The sequence below is a fragment of the Tupaia chinensis genome, unplaced genomic scaffold (assembly GCF_000334495.1).
Source record: "Tupaia chinensis unplaced genomic scaffold, TupChi_1.0 Scaffold144313_1, whole genome shotgun sequence".
NCBI classification, from domain to species: Eukaryota; Metazoa; Chordata; class Mammalia; order Scandentia; family Tupaiidae; genus Tupaia; species Tupaia belangeri.
The window spans coordinates 105,280-121,531 of NW_006204171.1; the positions used below are offsets into that span (position 1 = coordinate 105,280).

The 16,252-nt window shown below is 38.9% G+C and overlaps 1 protein-coding gene across 1 annotated transcript in view; it reads right to left on the reverse strand.

Moving 5' to 3' along the window:
• Positions 1-16,252, reverse strand: part of MID1 (midline 1) — a 182,351-nt gene that overhangs the window by 40,990 nt on the left and 125,109 nt on the right. Inside the window, exon 4 of the mRNA XM_006166664.3 lies at positions 9,324-9,431. Coding sequence (XP_006166726.1) covers positions 9,324-9,431 — 108 coding nt within the window. The remainder of the gene's footprint in view (positions 1-9,323; positions 9,432-16,252) is intronic.

The following is a 16,252-nucleotide window of genomic DNA, read 5'->3' on the forward strand; positions in this document are numbered from 1 at the left end:
TATTTTTAAAAGCATTAAGTTTTTTTAATCTGCAGGTGATGACTCATCAGGATGGTCAGGGCTAGAATTTTTAAAACCAATAGATTAGAGGAGAGGAGAAAAGAAAATAGCAGAGTGTGTTTCTGGTAGAAAGGTAGGTGGGTTTTATTTGTGTATGTGCTCCTGTGCGAAGTGTGACATATACATTTCTTAGTGTGGGTTACAGTAAGAAAAAGAAAAATACTGCTCTAAGACAGACGCTCACAAACTGTGGTCTGCAGGCTAAACCCAGCAAACAACCTGTTTGTGTCAATAAAATTGTATTGGCATACCGCCATATATATCCCTTTATGTGTTATCTGTAACTTCTCTCATGCTACAGCATTGGGCAGAAGTGAGTCGTTGCAACAGTATGTGCAAGAAAGCCTAAAATATCTACTGTCTGGCCCTTTATAGAAAAAGTTAGCCAGCCCTTGGCTTAAATAATTCCTGTTACATGGCCCTAATCTGAACTACACCCTGAAACACATTACAGTGCTTCTTTTTTTGTTTTGTTTGTTTTTGTTTTTGTTTTCAGTGCTTCAAACTCACACTCTGTGCACTGAGCAAAATACTTATTCATTAGACAACACTTTTTAAAATTAATTTTTAATTTACATTTAATCACTATATGTCTTTATAGTATACAACATTGTTTTTTGCAGCTCGAATACGATGCATATCAGTCCTTACCATACACATTATCATCAGCAAGTAACTTTACATAAGGGTAAAATTCTACGAATTTCGTTCTCGGGCCATGAATTTATCATGGCAACCAAAATATAGTATTTCTACACCAGTAAAAGTTTCCTCTTAACTGGCACAAACCAGTCCACCTCCAATTTGAAAGCAGTTTTATTTTGCTTTCAATGCATTTTCAATGCATTATATACAAGGGGTCTTCAAGAAGTTCATGAAAAATGCGTATTACAGAAAAACTATGCATAGATTCAAAAACTGCACCAAAATAAAATTATCATTTAACCCCATTTTTCCCAAAACTTTTTAAAGCCCCTTTGTATATGCAGATATATAAATGCAAGACTCAATTCCCCAAACTGCTAGGTCCAAACAATGAACCCTCAATTAATACGAGTACCTGACTCAATGTCAAGTGAGGCCTGTGCTCAGCATCTCTTTAACACCATGGAAAGCCCAAATATTTAGTCCGAGTTAATGCTCTCAAAGGTTGAAGATTTAGTGTACATCAAAGGCACTGAAGAAAGGGGAGCCTCTGCTGTTAGCTGAGGCCTTCAGTAATCTACCACAGATCTGTGTCTGAATGTGAAATACACCAGCTCGCTTAATTTGGTGTTTGCCACCAGCTTTTGTGTGTTGGCAGGAAACTTATACCCTACTACTGAAAAAATAAGAAAATTCTTTCCCAGAGAGTTTCACGGCTTGAGACGCTCCAATCCATGCGGCCTTAAGGGCTGTTGAGCTATTTCTTTCCAAGAACGTCCCATGGTCTGAGAGCAGGCATTACCAGCAGGTGCTAATGGGAAACAAAATCACCTGCTTGGCATTCACCCCAGCAGAAGGATTTACAGGGAGTTTGTTTACAGCAGATTTAACAGCCTTGAGATTGGCACCAGAGATGACGGAGACAAAGTGAGGAGGTTGATGAAACGTATCTCTGTGGTCTCTGCCATTCTGCCCAGCTCTTCTTCCACCTCTTTGCTTTCAAGTTTTTATCAAAGAATGCCACCATCTCTTCTTCTCCTTGGACTGCCTGTTGCCACCCTGCACTGGGGTACTACCCAAACCCAGGCCCAATATTTGCCCTCTCTGCCAGGTATCTTGGATTTCCTGGGGTTGCCATGCATGCCTTCCTCCTAGAAACACACCTCTGACACAACATGGCCTGGTCAGGGACTCAGGCTGCTGTGAACTCCAAGATTAGGTATCAACTAATCCTTGATCGTGAGCCAAAGTTCTAACTCCTAAGAAATCCCAAGTGGGCGCTCCTCTTTCCCAAGCAGCGTCTGCTTTCTTATACTACCTTTTGAGCTAATGTTGCTGAACAGATAAATACTTTAAAAAGTGAAAACTTTCAAACATACAGAGAATTTAAAAAGTAATATGATGAACTATCCTGTACATAGCTTTACCAAGTCTCAATATTTTCACTAGATAAGCTTCAGACTTTTCAAAAGGCAGTAAAATATTATTGATAGCATTACAGACCCTGGGTGGCCCTTCTCTAATCTCATTCACGTCTCTCTCTAGAAGAAAAGTCCTTCTTGAATTTAGAGCTGATCACTTCCAGGCATGTTTATATGCACAGGCCTAAACAATGTATGGGATTTCTTGGTAGCTTATCAAGATTCTGTTTAACTCTTCTCATTCCATACAAAATGTTAAAAACTTGCTTCTATTTTTGTGATTTTTCCATGATAATATGTATCACCCTGGTTCAGTTCATTAATTTTAATTTCTGAAGATGGTTTCATTATATAATATTCAATTTTTATGTCTTATAAATAGCTTCACTGAGATGCAATTGATAAATGGCACACACTTAAAATACAAATGTAATAACTTTACAAATATGTATATGCCCATGAAATAGCCACTACAGTTAACAGACACATATCATGCCCCAAATTTCCCTCCTGCCTCTTTGTAATACACCTTGTCCACACCTCTCTGTCATCCCATTCCTAAGTAACCATTGATTTGCTTTCTGTCACTGTAGTTTAATATCAAGGGCTATTTCTAGAATTTCAGATTAATATACTCATACAGCATAAACCACTTCCTGTCTGACTTTTTCTCTTTTTTTGGAGAGCTTTTTTTTTTTTTTTTTGCTTTAATTTGCATACGCTTGCCAGAAAGACAGAGAGAGACTGAGAGACAGAAAGTGAGATATCACCCCCCGAGGGAATGGCCATGCCACAATCCCTTTTCCTCCATTCTCTTCTTGGGATCTTGAGCACGCACGCAGACATGCCCGGTGTGAGTTTAAGTCACCAGGACCGGGACTCAAACCGTAGCTGATTACATGGGAGTCCAGCGACATAGCCATTACGCCAACTGCTGGTGCCCCCCCCCCCACGAACCTCTTTTTATGGTCCCTGTCTGACTTCTTTCTGTTTTTTTTTTTAAATAATTATTTTATTTACATTTATTTATTTATTTAAATTTGTCCAGAGAGGGCCAGAGTGAAAGCGAGAGAGAAAGAAAAAGTGAAAAACAAGTCACCAGGTCTGACACTCAAACCACGGTCGGCCATGAGTCCAGTGCCTGCAACCACCACACCACCTGCCTGTTCCCTGTCTGACTTCTTTCATTCAGCTTAATTACAATGAGATTCATCCATGTTGTTGGAGGTAGAAATAGTTAACATGAAAATCCACTGACAAGTCTTATAAGGACATAGGCTTTAATTTCTCTTGACAAACACCTAGAATAGCTGGACCATGTGGCTAAATGTATGTTTATAAAATGGTTCAATAGCTTTCCAAAATGCACCATGTTGATTCCCACTGGCAGTTGGTGAGAGTTAACGTTCTTCCATATTCTGCCAATACTGGGTGTGATCATCTTTTAGTTTGTTTCTCTAGTGATTAATGATGTTAAACATCTTTTCATGTGCTTTTTTGCTCCCCATACATCTTCAGCTAAGATTCCCCCCCCCCCCATTTTGGGGAAGGGGTGGTTGGTGAAGAGGTTGTCTATTATTAAGAAGTTTGCAGAATTTGTTATGATTTCTGGGTATGAGTCCTTTATTAGATAATAATTTTGTAAATGTATTCTCCTAGTTTATTGCTTGTCTTTTTAGTCTCTTAATTTTGCTTTCTGAAGAGAAGTTCTAGTTTTAACTTCTCAAGTTTATTCATTTATTTCTCCCACAAATGAGATAGATAGAGAGAGATAGCATCCCCTAGATCACGGGCATGTGCATGCCTGGCATGCTCAGGGAGGCCCACGGACACAAACCCAGAACCTGCCCATGAGAGTCAGCCTTGCAGAGCATACTGTTTCACCACTGTGCTACTGTCTGGCCCCAAGTAGTTTCATTTTTTAAAATCTAACTTATAAATATTTTCTTTTGTGGATCCTACTATCATCATTTGTATGTAAATAATCTTTGTTTATCTCAAGTGCACCAAGATTTTCTTACATTTTTTTTTTTGGAGAGGTTTTTGCTATAGGGCGTGTGTGCTCGCCTGACAGACAGAGACAGAGAGACAGAAAGTGAGAAATCACCCCCCAAGGGGGATGGTCACGCCGCAATCCCTTCTCCTCCATTCTCCTCTCAGGATCTTGGGCACGCACGCACACGCACCTGGCGTGAGTTTTAAGCCACCGGGTCCGGGACACGAACCGTGGTCAGCTACGTGGAAGTCCAGTGACAAAGCCATTACGCTAACTGCTGGTCCCAAGATTTTCTTACATTTTTTTCCTAGAAGTTTTATAACATTTATCTTTTACATTTAGGTATAAGGTCCATTTTGAGTTGCTTTTTGTGTATGATGTCAAGTATGGACCAAACTTCACATTCTGCAATGTAGATATCCAATTGTTGCAGCACTATTTATTGAAAAGACAATCCTTTCTCCACTGAAATTGTCTTTTCAGCTTTGAGAAAAATCAGTTGTCCATGTTCATGTGAATCTATTTAGAATGTCTTTTCTTCTGCTTCATTGGTCTATCTTTATGCCAACACAATATTATCTTGATTTTTGTAGCTTTATAACAAATCTTAAAATCAGCTGAAGTTAGTTCTCCAACTTTGTTATTCTTTTTCCAAGTTTGGTATTCTGTATCATTTGCATTTCTATATGAATTTTAGAATCTCTATGTCAAATGTTTTAGTGTTCACTTTATAATTTTTCTTTTTCAATGTTTGGTGTAAAGAATCCTTCCTGAGATAATATATATTTCTGTTAACTTGGTTAATGTTGATAGTATTTAAGGGCTGAACTATCCTTATATTCTAGAAATAAAGTGTATTTTTAAACAAAAATATTTCGTGTGTGTGTGTGAGAGAGAGAGAGAGAGGTAGACAGAGAGAAAAGTAGGGAGGGAAAGTGAGAGAAAGGCAAGTACCTTCAACAGGGAATCAATACTGTGATTTTTCTCCCCAGCTTTTTCCTGTCAGCCAGGATCATAGGGATGTGTGATCCTGCATGTTTAGGTTGACCTGGGAACCAAATCTTGATCTTCCATATGGCTTCCAGCATTACAGAGTACTGCCCTATTGCTGCACTACTAAGCCTGGGCCTAAAGCTAATTATTATCTGAGATAGTTTTCAAAAAAAATATGGATTTAATTTTCTTATATATATATGAAATATTTTCCTATCTATTATATATTCTTAGGTGATATTTGCTCTCCCCAATATTTTCATGATGTTTGTAGTTGATATCAAGATCATATAATCTTCATAAAATATGTCTTTCTCTATTTTCTGGAGCAGTTTATATGAGGATGAGAGTATCAGGGACCAGCAGTTAGAGTAATGGCTATGTTGCTGGACTCCCATGTAGTCGACTGCGGTTTGAGTCCCAGACCCAGTGGTTTAAACTCATGCCGGGGGCGTGTGCATGCGTGCCCAAGATCCTGAGAGGAGAATGGAGGAGAAGGGATTGCAGTGTGGCTATCCCCCATAGGGGGTTATTTCTTGCTTTCTGTCTCTCTGTCTCTCTCTGTCTTTCTGGCGAGTGCATGCGCCCTATAGCAAAAACATCTAAAAGAAAGGAAAGAAGGAAGGAAGGAAGGAAGGAAGGAAGGAAGGAAGGAAGAAAGAAAGAAAGAAAGAAGAGAATGAGAGTATCAATTTCTTGAACATCTGCTAAAACCAGCTATAGGACTGTCGGGCCCTGCTGCCATTGTAAGAGTCAGGGGGAATGTGAGTTGAGGGAGAGTTTTAATGAATGATTAAGTATCCTCTACATTTTGGTTTTTGGTTTATTCAACTTTTCTATTTTTTTTATCTAAATTGTCAAATCATTGGCCTAAAGATATTCATATAATTTTCTTCTGTTTTTTAAAAATATGGATTGTATTTCTACTGTATTTGTTTACAAGGCCCTATGTTCTTTTTTCCTTTCTTACTGCAGGTTTGTCATTTATAATTATTTTTTACTAGTGTGAATCCTCTTGATTTGGAATTGGCAAGATTTTTATGGTAACAGGTCAGTCAATATTTTGAGATTTTTTTCAATTTACATTCATCACTATACATCTTTGCAGCAGACAAAAGGAATCTTCTCAGCATAAATACACTGCAAATTAATCCAAAGGTATATGTATTATCCTTAACACATAATTTTACACTTCTGTGTCTGTTAATTTCTTTTCCTTTTGTCTGTTTCCCCAGATTCCCTCCCTCCCACCCTCAATGTGCACCCTTCTCCCTCACTGTCTCTAGTATCCACAGTTGTCTGTTTTACAGCTGTCTTTACCTGGCTCATGGGCTCATCGTTCAGGAATCCTCTATTTATTTCTGGTTTCTGAGGTTCCTGTTTTGTGGAAGTGTCAGAAATAGTGTGAACACAGGCCTCAATCAAACTGACTTGCTGCAGACTGTATTACAGAGTTGAAGTTCGCTGGAAGCTATCACAGTAGGCAGTGGTTGGCAATATCTTTTTCAGTTCCTTTTAATGAACTGAGAAACACTGTACAGCTGATGGCACTGAACAATGAACCTGGATTCAGGCCCCCATCCCATCTGGAGCATATCTAGATACTTTTCCCAAAGCTTAATGAAATAATTATCCTCAAGAGTTAAAGCTGTACCTGCTTTAACCTCCTCTAGACCAAATACTAGTGGCTTGTGTCCTCAGCCACATGTAGGCCTTGCAGTTTTGTCCCACTTCTGGCTCATGAAGATGTTTATCTTGTTTTCAGTTCAGCTCTGTCTCTGCTTTTTCACTTTATTACATTCTCTATTACTCATGTGCATCTGGAGTGGAGCAAGTGCACAAGAGCATGAACTTCATGCACCACCGCAGACACCCTTTACTACTCTGATCTAGCTCATGAGAAAAACCTTCACACTGGGAATTTTGAGCTAAGTAAGGGAAGGAATGGACAATTCCTATGTGGGGAAAGCAGCTTCTTAGTAAGTGTGAGTCATCCTTGGCCAGGGAATAATTTCATGTTAATCTGCTCATCGATCATAACAGCTTCAAGAACTGTTTACCTTGACTTATTTTTCAGATCACCATTATGACTTACATGTATAAATCTTTTTCAACCTTTATATATAGATTTATCTAAAACATTGCACAGTATTTGAAGGTAACTGTTAAATTTTGTGGGAAAAGGAGAAAAGCACATATAGTAGTCATTTTAATCTCTGTGTTTTACTTAAAACTTGCTAATTTGTTTTAATTATATACATGCTTTATTAAACTCTAGCTATGAGCAGTAGTAACAGAAACTCATGGATCCAGCTGCAATGGAGCACAGATTATACCATCGCTTAGGAGGCTGGAAGTCACCTGGAATGGGAGGCACAGGAAGCCCACCCCCTCCAGTGGGTGCATGTACCCTATAGCAAAAACTAAAAATAGAAAAAGATATAGGGAAAATAAAAAGGACTGTAAGTATTTTAATAAAAATAACCAAAAATAGAATTAAGTGATGGATTGTAAAGTTACAAACAGTTTCTAAATGAATTTTGAAAAAAATAAGTAGTCATGAAGAATATAATATAGGGCCTAGTGGTTAAGAGAACCAAATCCTTCATGTCTGATGTGGTTCAGGTCCTGGACCTGGTGGCTTGAGGAACACACTGGACATGTGCACATGTGTGCCCCAAATCCCAACAGGATGGAGAAATGGAGAAGAGACTGCAGCATGACCATGCCCCATTGGGGGTGCTTTCTCCCTTTCCCTTTCTCTCTATGGGAAGCACATATGTCCTCTGGCAAATTTTAAAAGAAGAATATAATCTACATTTGTAAAACGTTTTTTGCATGTAGTTTGCTGTAAAATCATGGGAAACTAAAAATACAAGCATTAGAAAAGATGTGCTATTACTACATACACAAAGGAATGTACGGTGTAGTCCAAGTATAGGAGTTTTTGCCACTGTGAGGTTATACTTATCTAAATTCCCTCAAGGGCATGGGAAAGCACTTCAGATTTCTATATTCAAAGTTTGACTCATTTTAAATTTATTTATTCTATGCTAGTTGCTAGGAAATAATAATAAATATCAAATAAATCTGCCTCCATGGAACCCACCTTCTCATAGGCAAGTGAGATAAAAAAAAAAAAACAATGGCCAAGATCAATAAGACCTCCCTGCAACCTCTGGGAGTTGGGAAACAGAGCAGCCCTTGTATCACAGGTGTGCACAGGACTAGGATAATACCGTACAAAGAAAAGTATGGAGAGAAATACCACCCAGCAAGGGCCTTTGAACTAAGTTTTATTTTTTAAAAAATTTATTTCTTGGGACCAGCAGATGGCATAATGGTTAAGTTGCTTGACTACCACGTAGCTGACTGCAGTTTGAGTCTCGGACCTGGTGGCTTAAAACTCACGCCAACCACGTGTGTGTGCATGCCCAAAATCCCAAGAGGAGAATGGAAGAGAAGGCACTGCAGTGTGGCCATCCCCCCAGGGGGTGATTTCTCGCTTTCTGTCTCTCTATCTGGCAAGCACACGTGCCCTATAGCAAAAATCTCTCTCTCTAGTAAAAAAGTGTTTACTTATTCACGATAGAGGTCATTTGTGTGCACATAAGAGACTGAGAGACAGTGCCCTCCATACGGCCAGGTTTACTGCAATTCTCTCCTCCAGTGCTCTAACAAATTAGATCTCAGGCACTTGCACATGTGCCTGGCATGTTTCAAGTCGACTGGGTCAGGGATATGAACCACAGTTGCCAGGTAGGATCTGGCTTTTCATGAGCAGCAAACTACCACCACCCCACAGCCAGCCCAGAATGAAGTCTTTTTAATAAAAAAGATTTATTTACTCAATTTTGTTTATTATTCTTAATGTTTTCAATTTGCCATAGGACATATGTGATCACCAGAAAGAGACAGAAGGGAAGAGAGAGTGAGAAAGTAAGCAGCAAGCCACCAGGTCTAAGAGAGGGAAAGGGAGAAAGCAAACCACCAGGTCTTGGACTTAAAACATGGTCAGCCATGTGGGAGTCCAGCACCTTAACCATCACACCACTTGCAAGCCCCTGAACTAAATCTTAAAGGCTTAAGAGAAAATTCTAGAAAGTATAGAAAAAGATGGTGTTCTACCTTTCCAAAGGCACTGGAGTGTATGGTGGTGTGTTTTCTCCAGGTAGAGACTATAAAATCTATTGCTCTAAAACTCTTACCTTCCCTTCTTTAATCTTGGTTCCAATTATTTGTCGTCTTTGTTGAATGATCTCAATGAGAAGATCACACTCCTCAGTCAGTTTGGCTTCTTGACGTGATGCATTGACCTACAGAATAGACAGAATGGCTAAGTGTTAATCTGGCTTTTGTTTTCAGTGAAATGTCATTTTTAAAATGTAGAGTCATGTCTCTAGTAACCTCTGAAAAGATGTTTTAGATGTCAACTCATCTTCCAATTTGTAAGGATGGCAAATACAGGACTTACATGTGTATTCCCAATTGTGCATCCTTGGAAAACATTATAATTCAATGACAGCAGTCTTTTCTTCTGAGACAGACTCAGTCTTAGAACTTTCTTCATACAACATGTACATAGCTATTAACAAGTAATTGGAAATTAATATGTGAAATACATTTGCAATTCCTTTTTATGTTTTGGGGGAATAGAGAGTCAAATTTGTTCCACTAAACATAAAAGTTAGAAAGCAATCTTATTCTTTTATGGAGGACAAATTACTCTCAATGTCTCTTAAATACATTTTCTAAATGGAATGTAGCAAGCTTACTTACTTCATATTTATTTAACATTTAAAAAATACAGACATGGATTTTGAATTTAATCACTATAAAACAAACACACAACAAGACGGTTTACTATTTTTTTAATCTTATGACATAATTTAAAATTTTACCCCTGGTATACGTCTGAAAGACTAAGGTCCTTCAATGAAAGTATACTATTCTTGTGGAAAGGTGGACCATTACAGAATGGTTTGTATTTGAGGTTCTTCAGACTCATTGTATGCAAGGGAAGGTTACAATTAGCTCATTCTTGGCAACTGGACTTGGGAAATACTCTGCACGTGCTATTTCCTCTACCTCATGACAATTCTGAAATGCTTATTCACAAACAGAAACTCAGAAATCACAGCTGTGGGAGATGGAGAGAGCATGTATGAGTATTATTATTTTAAATAGCCATTGGAGAAGTTGCAATGTTACAAAGAATGACAATGGCAATGATTGTTCTAGTATATTTCAGGGAGGAGACATGGCCCAGTTATTAGCCCATTTGATTTTGGGGAACATTAACTGGAGTAATTTCATTCTCTATGAATGACATAAAGTGAGAAGTAGGGTCATGAGTTCAGGATAAAAATCCACTGACAGCCACTCAGCGAAACCATGTCCTGTTTCCAGAGGCCCAGGACTCCTTGAATTTTATTCCTTATAATTATCAAACATGACAGAAACTATTCCCGACATCTTATTGAGGAGATGATTTTGTCACTGGCCATTGGCAACAAACTGTGAGTTCATGTCCTACATCAGATTAGTACACAGAGGTATTTTTGAAATAATTGTTTAATGAATGAAGAAAAAAATTGAAAATGCATTGATTGAGAAGTACCGAATGTAGAACTCGAACTAATATTTCAAGAGAGATAATCACTGGATTCAATTACTCTTACCACTACTTTTATGCTATCATTTATAATTCCTCTTGAGGTTTGCCAAATACATTTAGCTATCTATCAAAGCTCTCTACTTGAAACTTACTCTCAAAAAATGTCTTGTCTTTCTTTGTAACCTAAAACTGAATTTAATAACTGACCACAACTGGGCCATCCTGTGGTGTGGTGGTTATGAGAGTTGGATCCCTCATGGCTGACTACACAGTTTGAGTCCTGGACCCAAGGGTTCAAGAAACATACCAGGCATTGTTCATGCATGCCCAAAGTCCTGAAAGTACAGAAGAGAAAAGATTGTAGTGTGACCATTCCCCATGGGGGGTACTTTCTCTCTCTCTCCCTCCATCCAGTGAGGGCATGCACCCTCTGTCAAATTAAAAAAAAAAAAAAGACCATTATTGCACTATGAAAAGGATGGGACCATATTGCTAACATGGGCTCACTATGATAGAGGAAGTGAAATTTCTGGAAGGTAGCATTGATGAAAATTGTTTGCTTGACCAATTTTTAGTCAGGCTCCTGAACTTTCCCCTAGGCTCAATCTGTGCACTTCCTTGTAAAATCCTGTTTTAGTGAGAGCCCTGCTAAGCTGATTTAGCCAGAAACCCTCATTTTCTATGTCTGATCACCCTCGATATATGACTGGATTATTTAACCTTCCCCTTCCCCTCCCCCCCACCAAGTGACATCTGATCCCCTAGCCAGCCTTTTGTAATATTCCTAGTAGGTTGGTTTAGCCAAAAGTCCTTTTGCTCCAGATGTTTCCTCTTGGTAATTTTTCATCCACTGACCCCACCCTACTCTTTGACTATAAATCCTCACTTGTCCACATGGTATCAAGAATTCTGACCAGTTCTAGACTGAGATCTCTTTTTCTCTAATTGTCCTGAATAGTCTGTTTTTACTGCTTTAACTACTGTCCAGCTTTGGCTTGTATTTTTATTTCTTTTTTATTTTAATTTTGTTCAAGTAGAGCATGTGTACACATGAGAGAGAGAGAGAGAGAGAGAGAGAGAGAGAGAGAGGAGAGAGAGAGAGAGAGGAGGGAGGGAGGCATACATCCTCAACAGGGTCTCATCACAGCATGATCCCTTTCCCACATCCCTCCAACTTGTCAGGATGTCAGACACATGAGCACCTGGCATATTTTCTGGTTGACCAGGAATCTGAATCCATGGTTCTGCATGCCATGTTCTGTGTGCTACCACCTATGGCCCAGTTCTGATATTCTTTTGACAGTACCTTAGACTTGAAAATTGTGTGCTAGAAAAGACCCTAAAAGCTATGTTGTATTTGAGAATACAATGAAGGTAAATCTGATAGGACATAAGCTCCAAAAGGGCAGGGATCTTCGGCTATTGAATTGAATGAAGTATCTATCCCAGGTGCCTGGTGCCATGTCTGGTATAGAACAGGTTTTCAAAGGTATCTGTCGAATAAATAGCTAGTGAAAATGGCCATCCAGGATGAGAAAGAGCAAAATGTAATGAGGCAATCGTCACCTCTAGCAATCTCTCAGCATATAGGTAATGGATTTATTGGTTTTCTATGACTATAGAGACACAAAATTACATCCCAAGGATTGTTTTATTTGTGAGGGAGGAAAGAAAGGAGTTGACTTTTTCTTCTTCTTCTTTTTTTTTTTTTTGGAGAGGTTTTTGCTATAGGGCATGTGCACTCACCAGAAAGACAGAGAGAGGCAGAGACAGAAAGCGAGAAATCACCCCCAGGGGGGATGGCCACGCTGCAATCCCTTCTCCTCCATTCTCCTCCCGGGATCTTGGGCACGCACGCACACGCGCTCGGCATGAGTTTAAGCCACCAGGTCTGGGATTCAAACCGCAGTCAACTATGTGGGAGTCCAGCCACATAGCCATTAGGCTAACTGCTGGCCCTTTGACTTTTTCTTAACAGCTGTATTGGAATTTATTTCATATATCATAAAATGCACCCATTTAATGTACAGTTTTGTGATTTCTAGAGTATTCACAGGGGATTTCATGTACAATCATCATCACAATCAAATTTTAGAATGCACTCTATATTCAAAAAGAAAACTCATTCTTATTTGTTGTTACTTCATGTTCTCATCATCTGACACTCCAGGCCCTGGGAACCACTTCTCTGCCTCTTTATGGGTATGCCTGTTCTGGATATTTCATATAAATGGAATCAAATAATGTGATTTTTTTCTGTCTTCTTTCACTTAGCATAATGTTTTCAAGGTTCATCCATATTGTAGCATGTGCCAGCACTTCATTCCTTTTTATGCCCAATAATATTCCACTATATTGATAGACCAATTTTGTTTAGCCATTCTTCAGTAGATGGACATATGTGTCATTTCTCTTTTTTTTTTGGTTACTATAAATATTACTATGAACATTCATGGACAAGTTTTTGTGTGCACATATGTATTCATCTTTCTTTGACATAGAAGTAGAATTGCTAGGTTGCATGTCAACTCTGATTTCACTTTTTGAGGAATTGTCAAACTGTTGTCCAAAGAGTTTCATCATTTTATATTCCCACCAGAAATACACAAGGGTTCCAGATTCTCCACATCCTTGTCACTGCTTGTTATTATCTGTCTTTTTCAATGTATTCATCCTGGTGGGTGAGAAGTGGCATCTCTCTGGTGACTATTGATTTGACCACCTCTTCTTGTACTTATTGCCTACCTGTATATCTACTTTGGAGACAGGATTATTTAGATGCTTTGCTCATTTTGTAATTTGGTCATTTGTCTTCTAATTATTAAATTATATATCTTTTTTTTTGGGGGGGGAAGAGGTTTTTGCTATAGGGTGCATGCACTCACCAGAAAGACAGAGAAAGACAGATAGAAAGTGAGAAATCACCCCCCAGGGGGTTGGCCACGCCACAATCCCTTCTCCTCCATTCTCCTCTCCAGATCTTGGGCATGCACGCACACTTGCCCAGTGTGAGTTTAAGCCACTGTGTCCGGGACTCGAACCACGGTCAGCTACATGGGAGTCCAGCGACATAGCCATTACGCTAACTGCTGGTCCCTGAATTGTATTTCTTAATCTATCCTGGATACAAGGCCCTTAAGTGATATATAATTTGCAAGGATCTCCTGTCATTCTGTGGGCTGTCTTTCCTTTTTCTTCATGGTGCCCTTTGAAGTGAAAAGTTGTTTTCTTTTTTAAATTTTAGTGAAGTCTGATCTACTTTCCTATTGTAATTTGTGCTTTTGCTGTCATATCAAAGAAACCGTTGCCCAAGTCAAGGTCATAAAGATTTACTGCTCAGTTTTTCTCCGTGAATTGTGTCTTTAATATTTAGCGCTACGAGCCATTTTGAGTTTGAGTGGGAGGTAAGATACTACCTTCATTGTTTTGCTTATGGATATCCAGTAGTCTCAGCACCACAGATCGAAAAGAACATTCTTTTCCTCATTGAAGTGTCTTGGTGCCTTTATCGAAAATCAATGGACTGTATGGTGAGGTCGTTAGGTTTTGATGTTGTCACTAACATATCCATGCTTAAAGCTCTTCTGGTTTTGACGAAACCTGATTAGCTCCTGCTGGTAAGTTTAGAGCAGGTGCTATGAAATGTGGTGTGGAATATCTCTACCCATATGGCGATATCAGGAAAGCCTTGGACTACCTCCATTTCTAAGTTTTTCTATTTTATAAAATGTGGTGAATAATATCTGTTCTCTCAGCCATATGAGATTATTATGGTGAATACATCAAATAATAGATGAAGAAACGTCTAAATTTATGAAGCCACTGGCAAATCTGAGGTGTTATTGTCTGCGCTAAGTGCTTTTGTTAACAGACTATAATTTAGTGGAGGGTCCATTTCACTCTCAAAATGGTTGGGATTTGAGTTACCTGATCTTAGGAAAAGTGTCCCATTTGCCATTATTACATGAGGGTCAATGTAATCTACATTCTGAATATTTAATCTTTAGGATAGTTTTGCCCTACTTTATTGAGCCAAATATGTTTTGAGAAAGTTGATACCATAATCACCATCACCCCAAAATATAAATTCCCAGAAATCTGGAAATATGATCTGTTAATTTTAGGCCAAGAATTTCTTCTAGATTTTTCAAAGAATACAGACATGACTTTCCTTTGAAACCGAAAAATTGAATCTCTTTTTCTACTTTGATGAAGTTCCAAAGTTTTGTAACTCGAGCATTCTTATATTCCAAGAGGTACAATAAAATAAGTTGACTGATATCCTATATTTCTGAAATTATTCCACTACAAAGAAGTTTTCCACAGTTTTGTTGTTTCATATGTCACTTAAAAAAAGTGTTAATGAGTCGATTGGACTTCAGTTCTTATATGAGCTCTTAATGCAAATATGACTGAGTTTATTGGTAACTGGAAATATGCTTAGGTGCTTCTAGTGCCCAGGCTCGGTTTGAAGCTAGCAGCTTCCAGTTATGATTTTAGCTTTCATTTTGGATTCACATCTTTTGATTCAGAAATCACTGTGAGTAATGAAAATACTTTGGGTAGGGCCAATCTAAAATATGCTTAGGTGCTTCTAGTGCCCAGGCTCGGTTTGAAGCTAGCAGCTTCCAGTTATGATTTTAGCTTTCATTTTGGATTCACATCTTTTGATTCAGAAATCACTGTGGCTAATGAAAATACTTTGGGTAGGGCCAATCTAAGAATCTAAGGATGCAGGAAACAACTCCCAAACCTTCTTTCTTGGACCTGCATTTCTACTTCTGTGTTACTGGTCATTTTTTCAGTCTCTATGCTAACAGCAAGAGTGAATGATGCTCAGGAGAAGGTGACTACAGTATCTCACCTTTGAACCATACTGTAAGTGGGCACTTGCCCTTCTGAGTCTTTGATTTTTCACAGCAAAATACTGCTTAAAATCAGGTCCTCCTCACAGGCTAAGCTCCTCACTACTACTTTTTTTTTCATTTCAAGTATATGTATGAGCAAATGTCACACCAGCACCTCAGGGTGAGACACTCACTTGCTTTCACTTCATCTGTCTTTTGGCCCCACCCATGTGTTCAGCACACACCTTCTCCTCATTGACAGTTATAACTTCTTTTCTCATCTTGAACCGCACCATCTCCCCATTGTTTTCTTCTAGTCCTTAGTCCCAGCTTCATCTCTTTGCAACATACTCTGAACTATTTCTCTAGAGTTATATCCAATATCAATTCTTTTATCATCTTCTTTTCCCTCTAGGTCCTAACTCCTTATCTGAGGCTGCAAGGATCATAGCCAATGTCATGCAAACTCAATTCCTACTGCTCTTTAAAATCACTTGTGGGGCCAGCAGGTGGCATAGTAGTTAGGCGCTGGACTCCCATATGGCCAACTGTGGTTCGAGTCCTGGACGTAGTGGCTTGAAAATCATGCAGGGCATGTGTGTGTGCATGCCCAAAATCCCAGGAGGAGAAGGGATTGTGAAGTACCCATCCCTCCTGGAGGGCGATTTCTCTT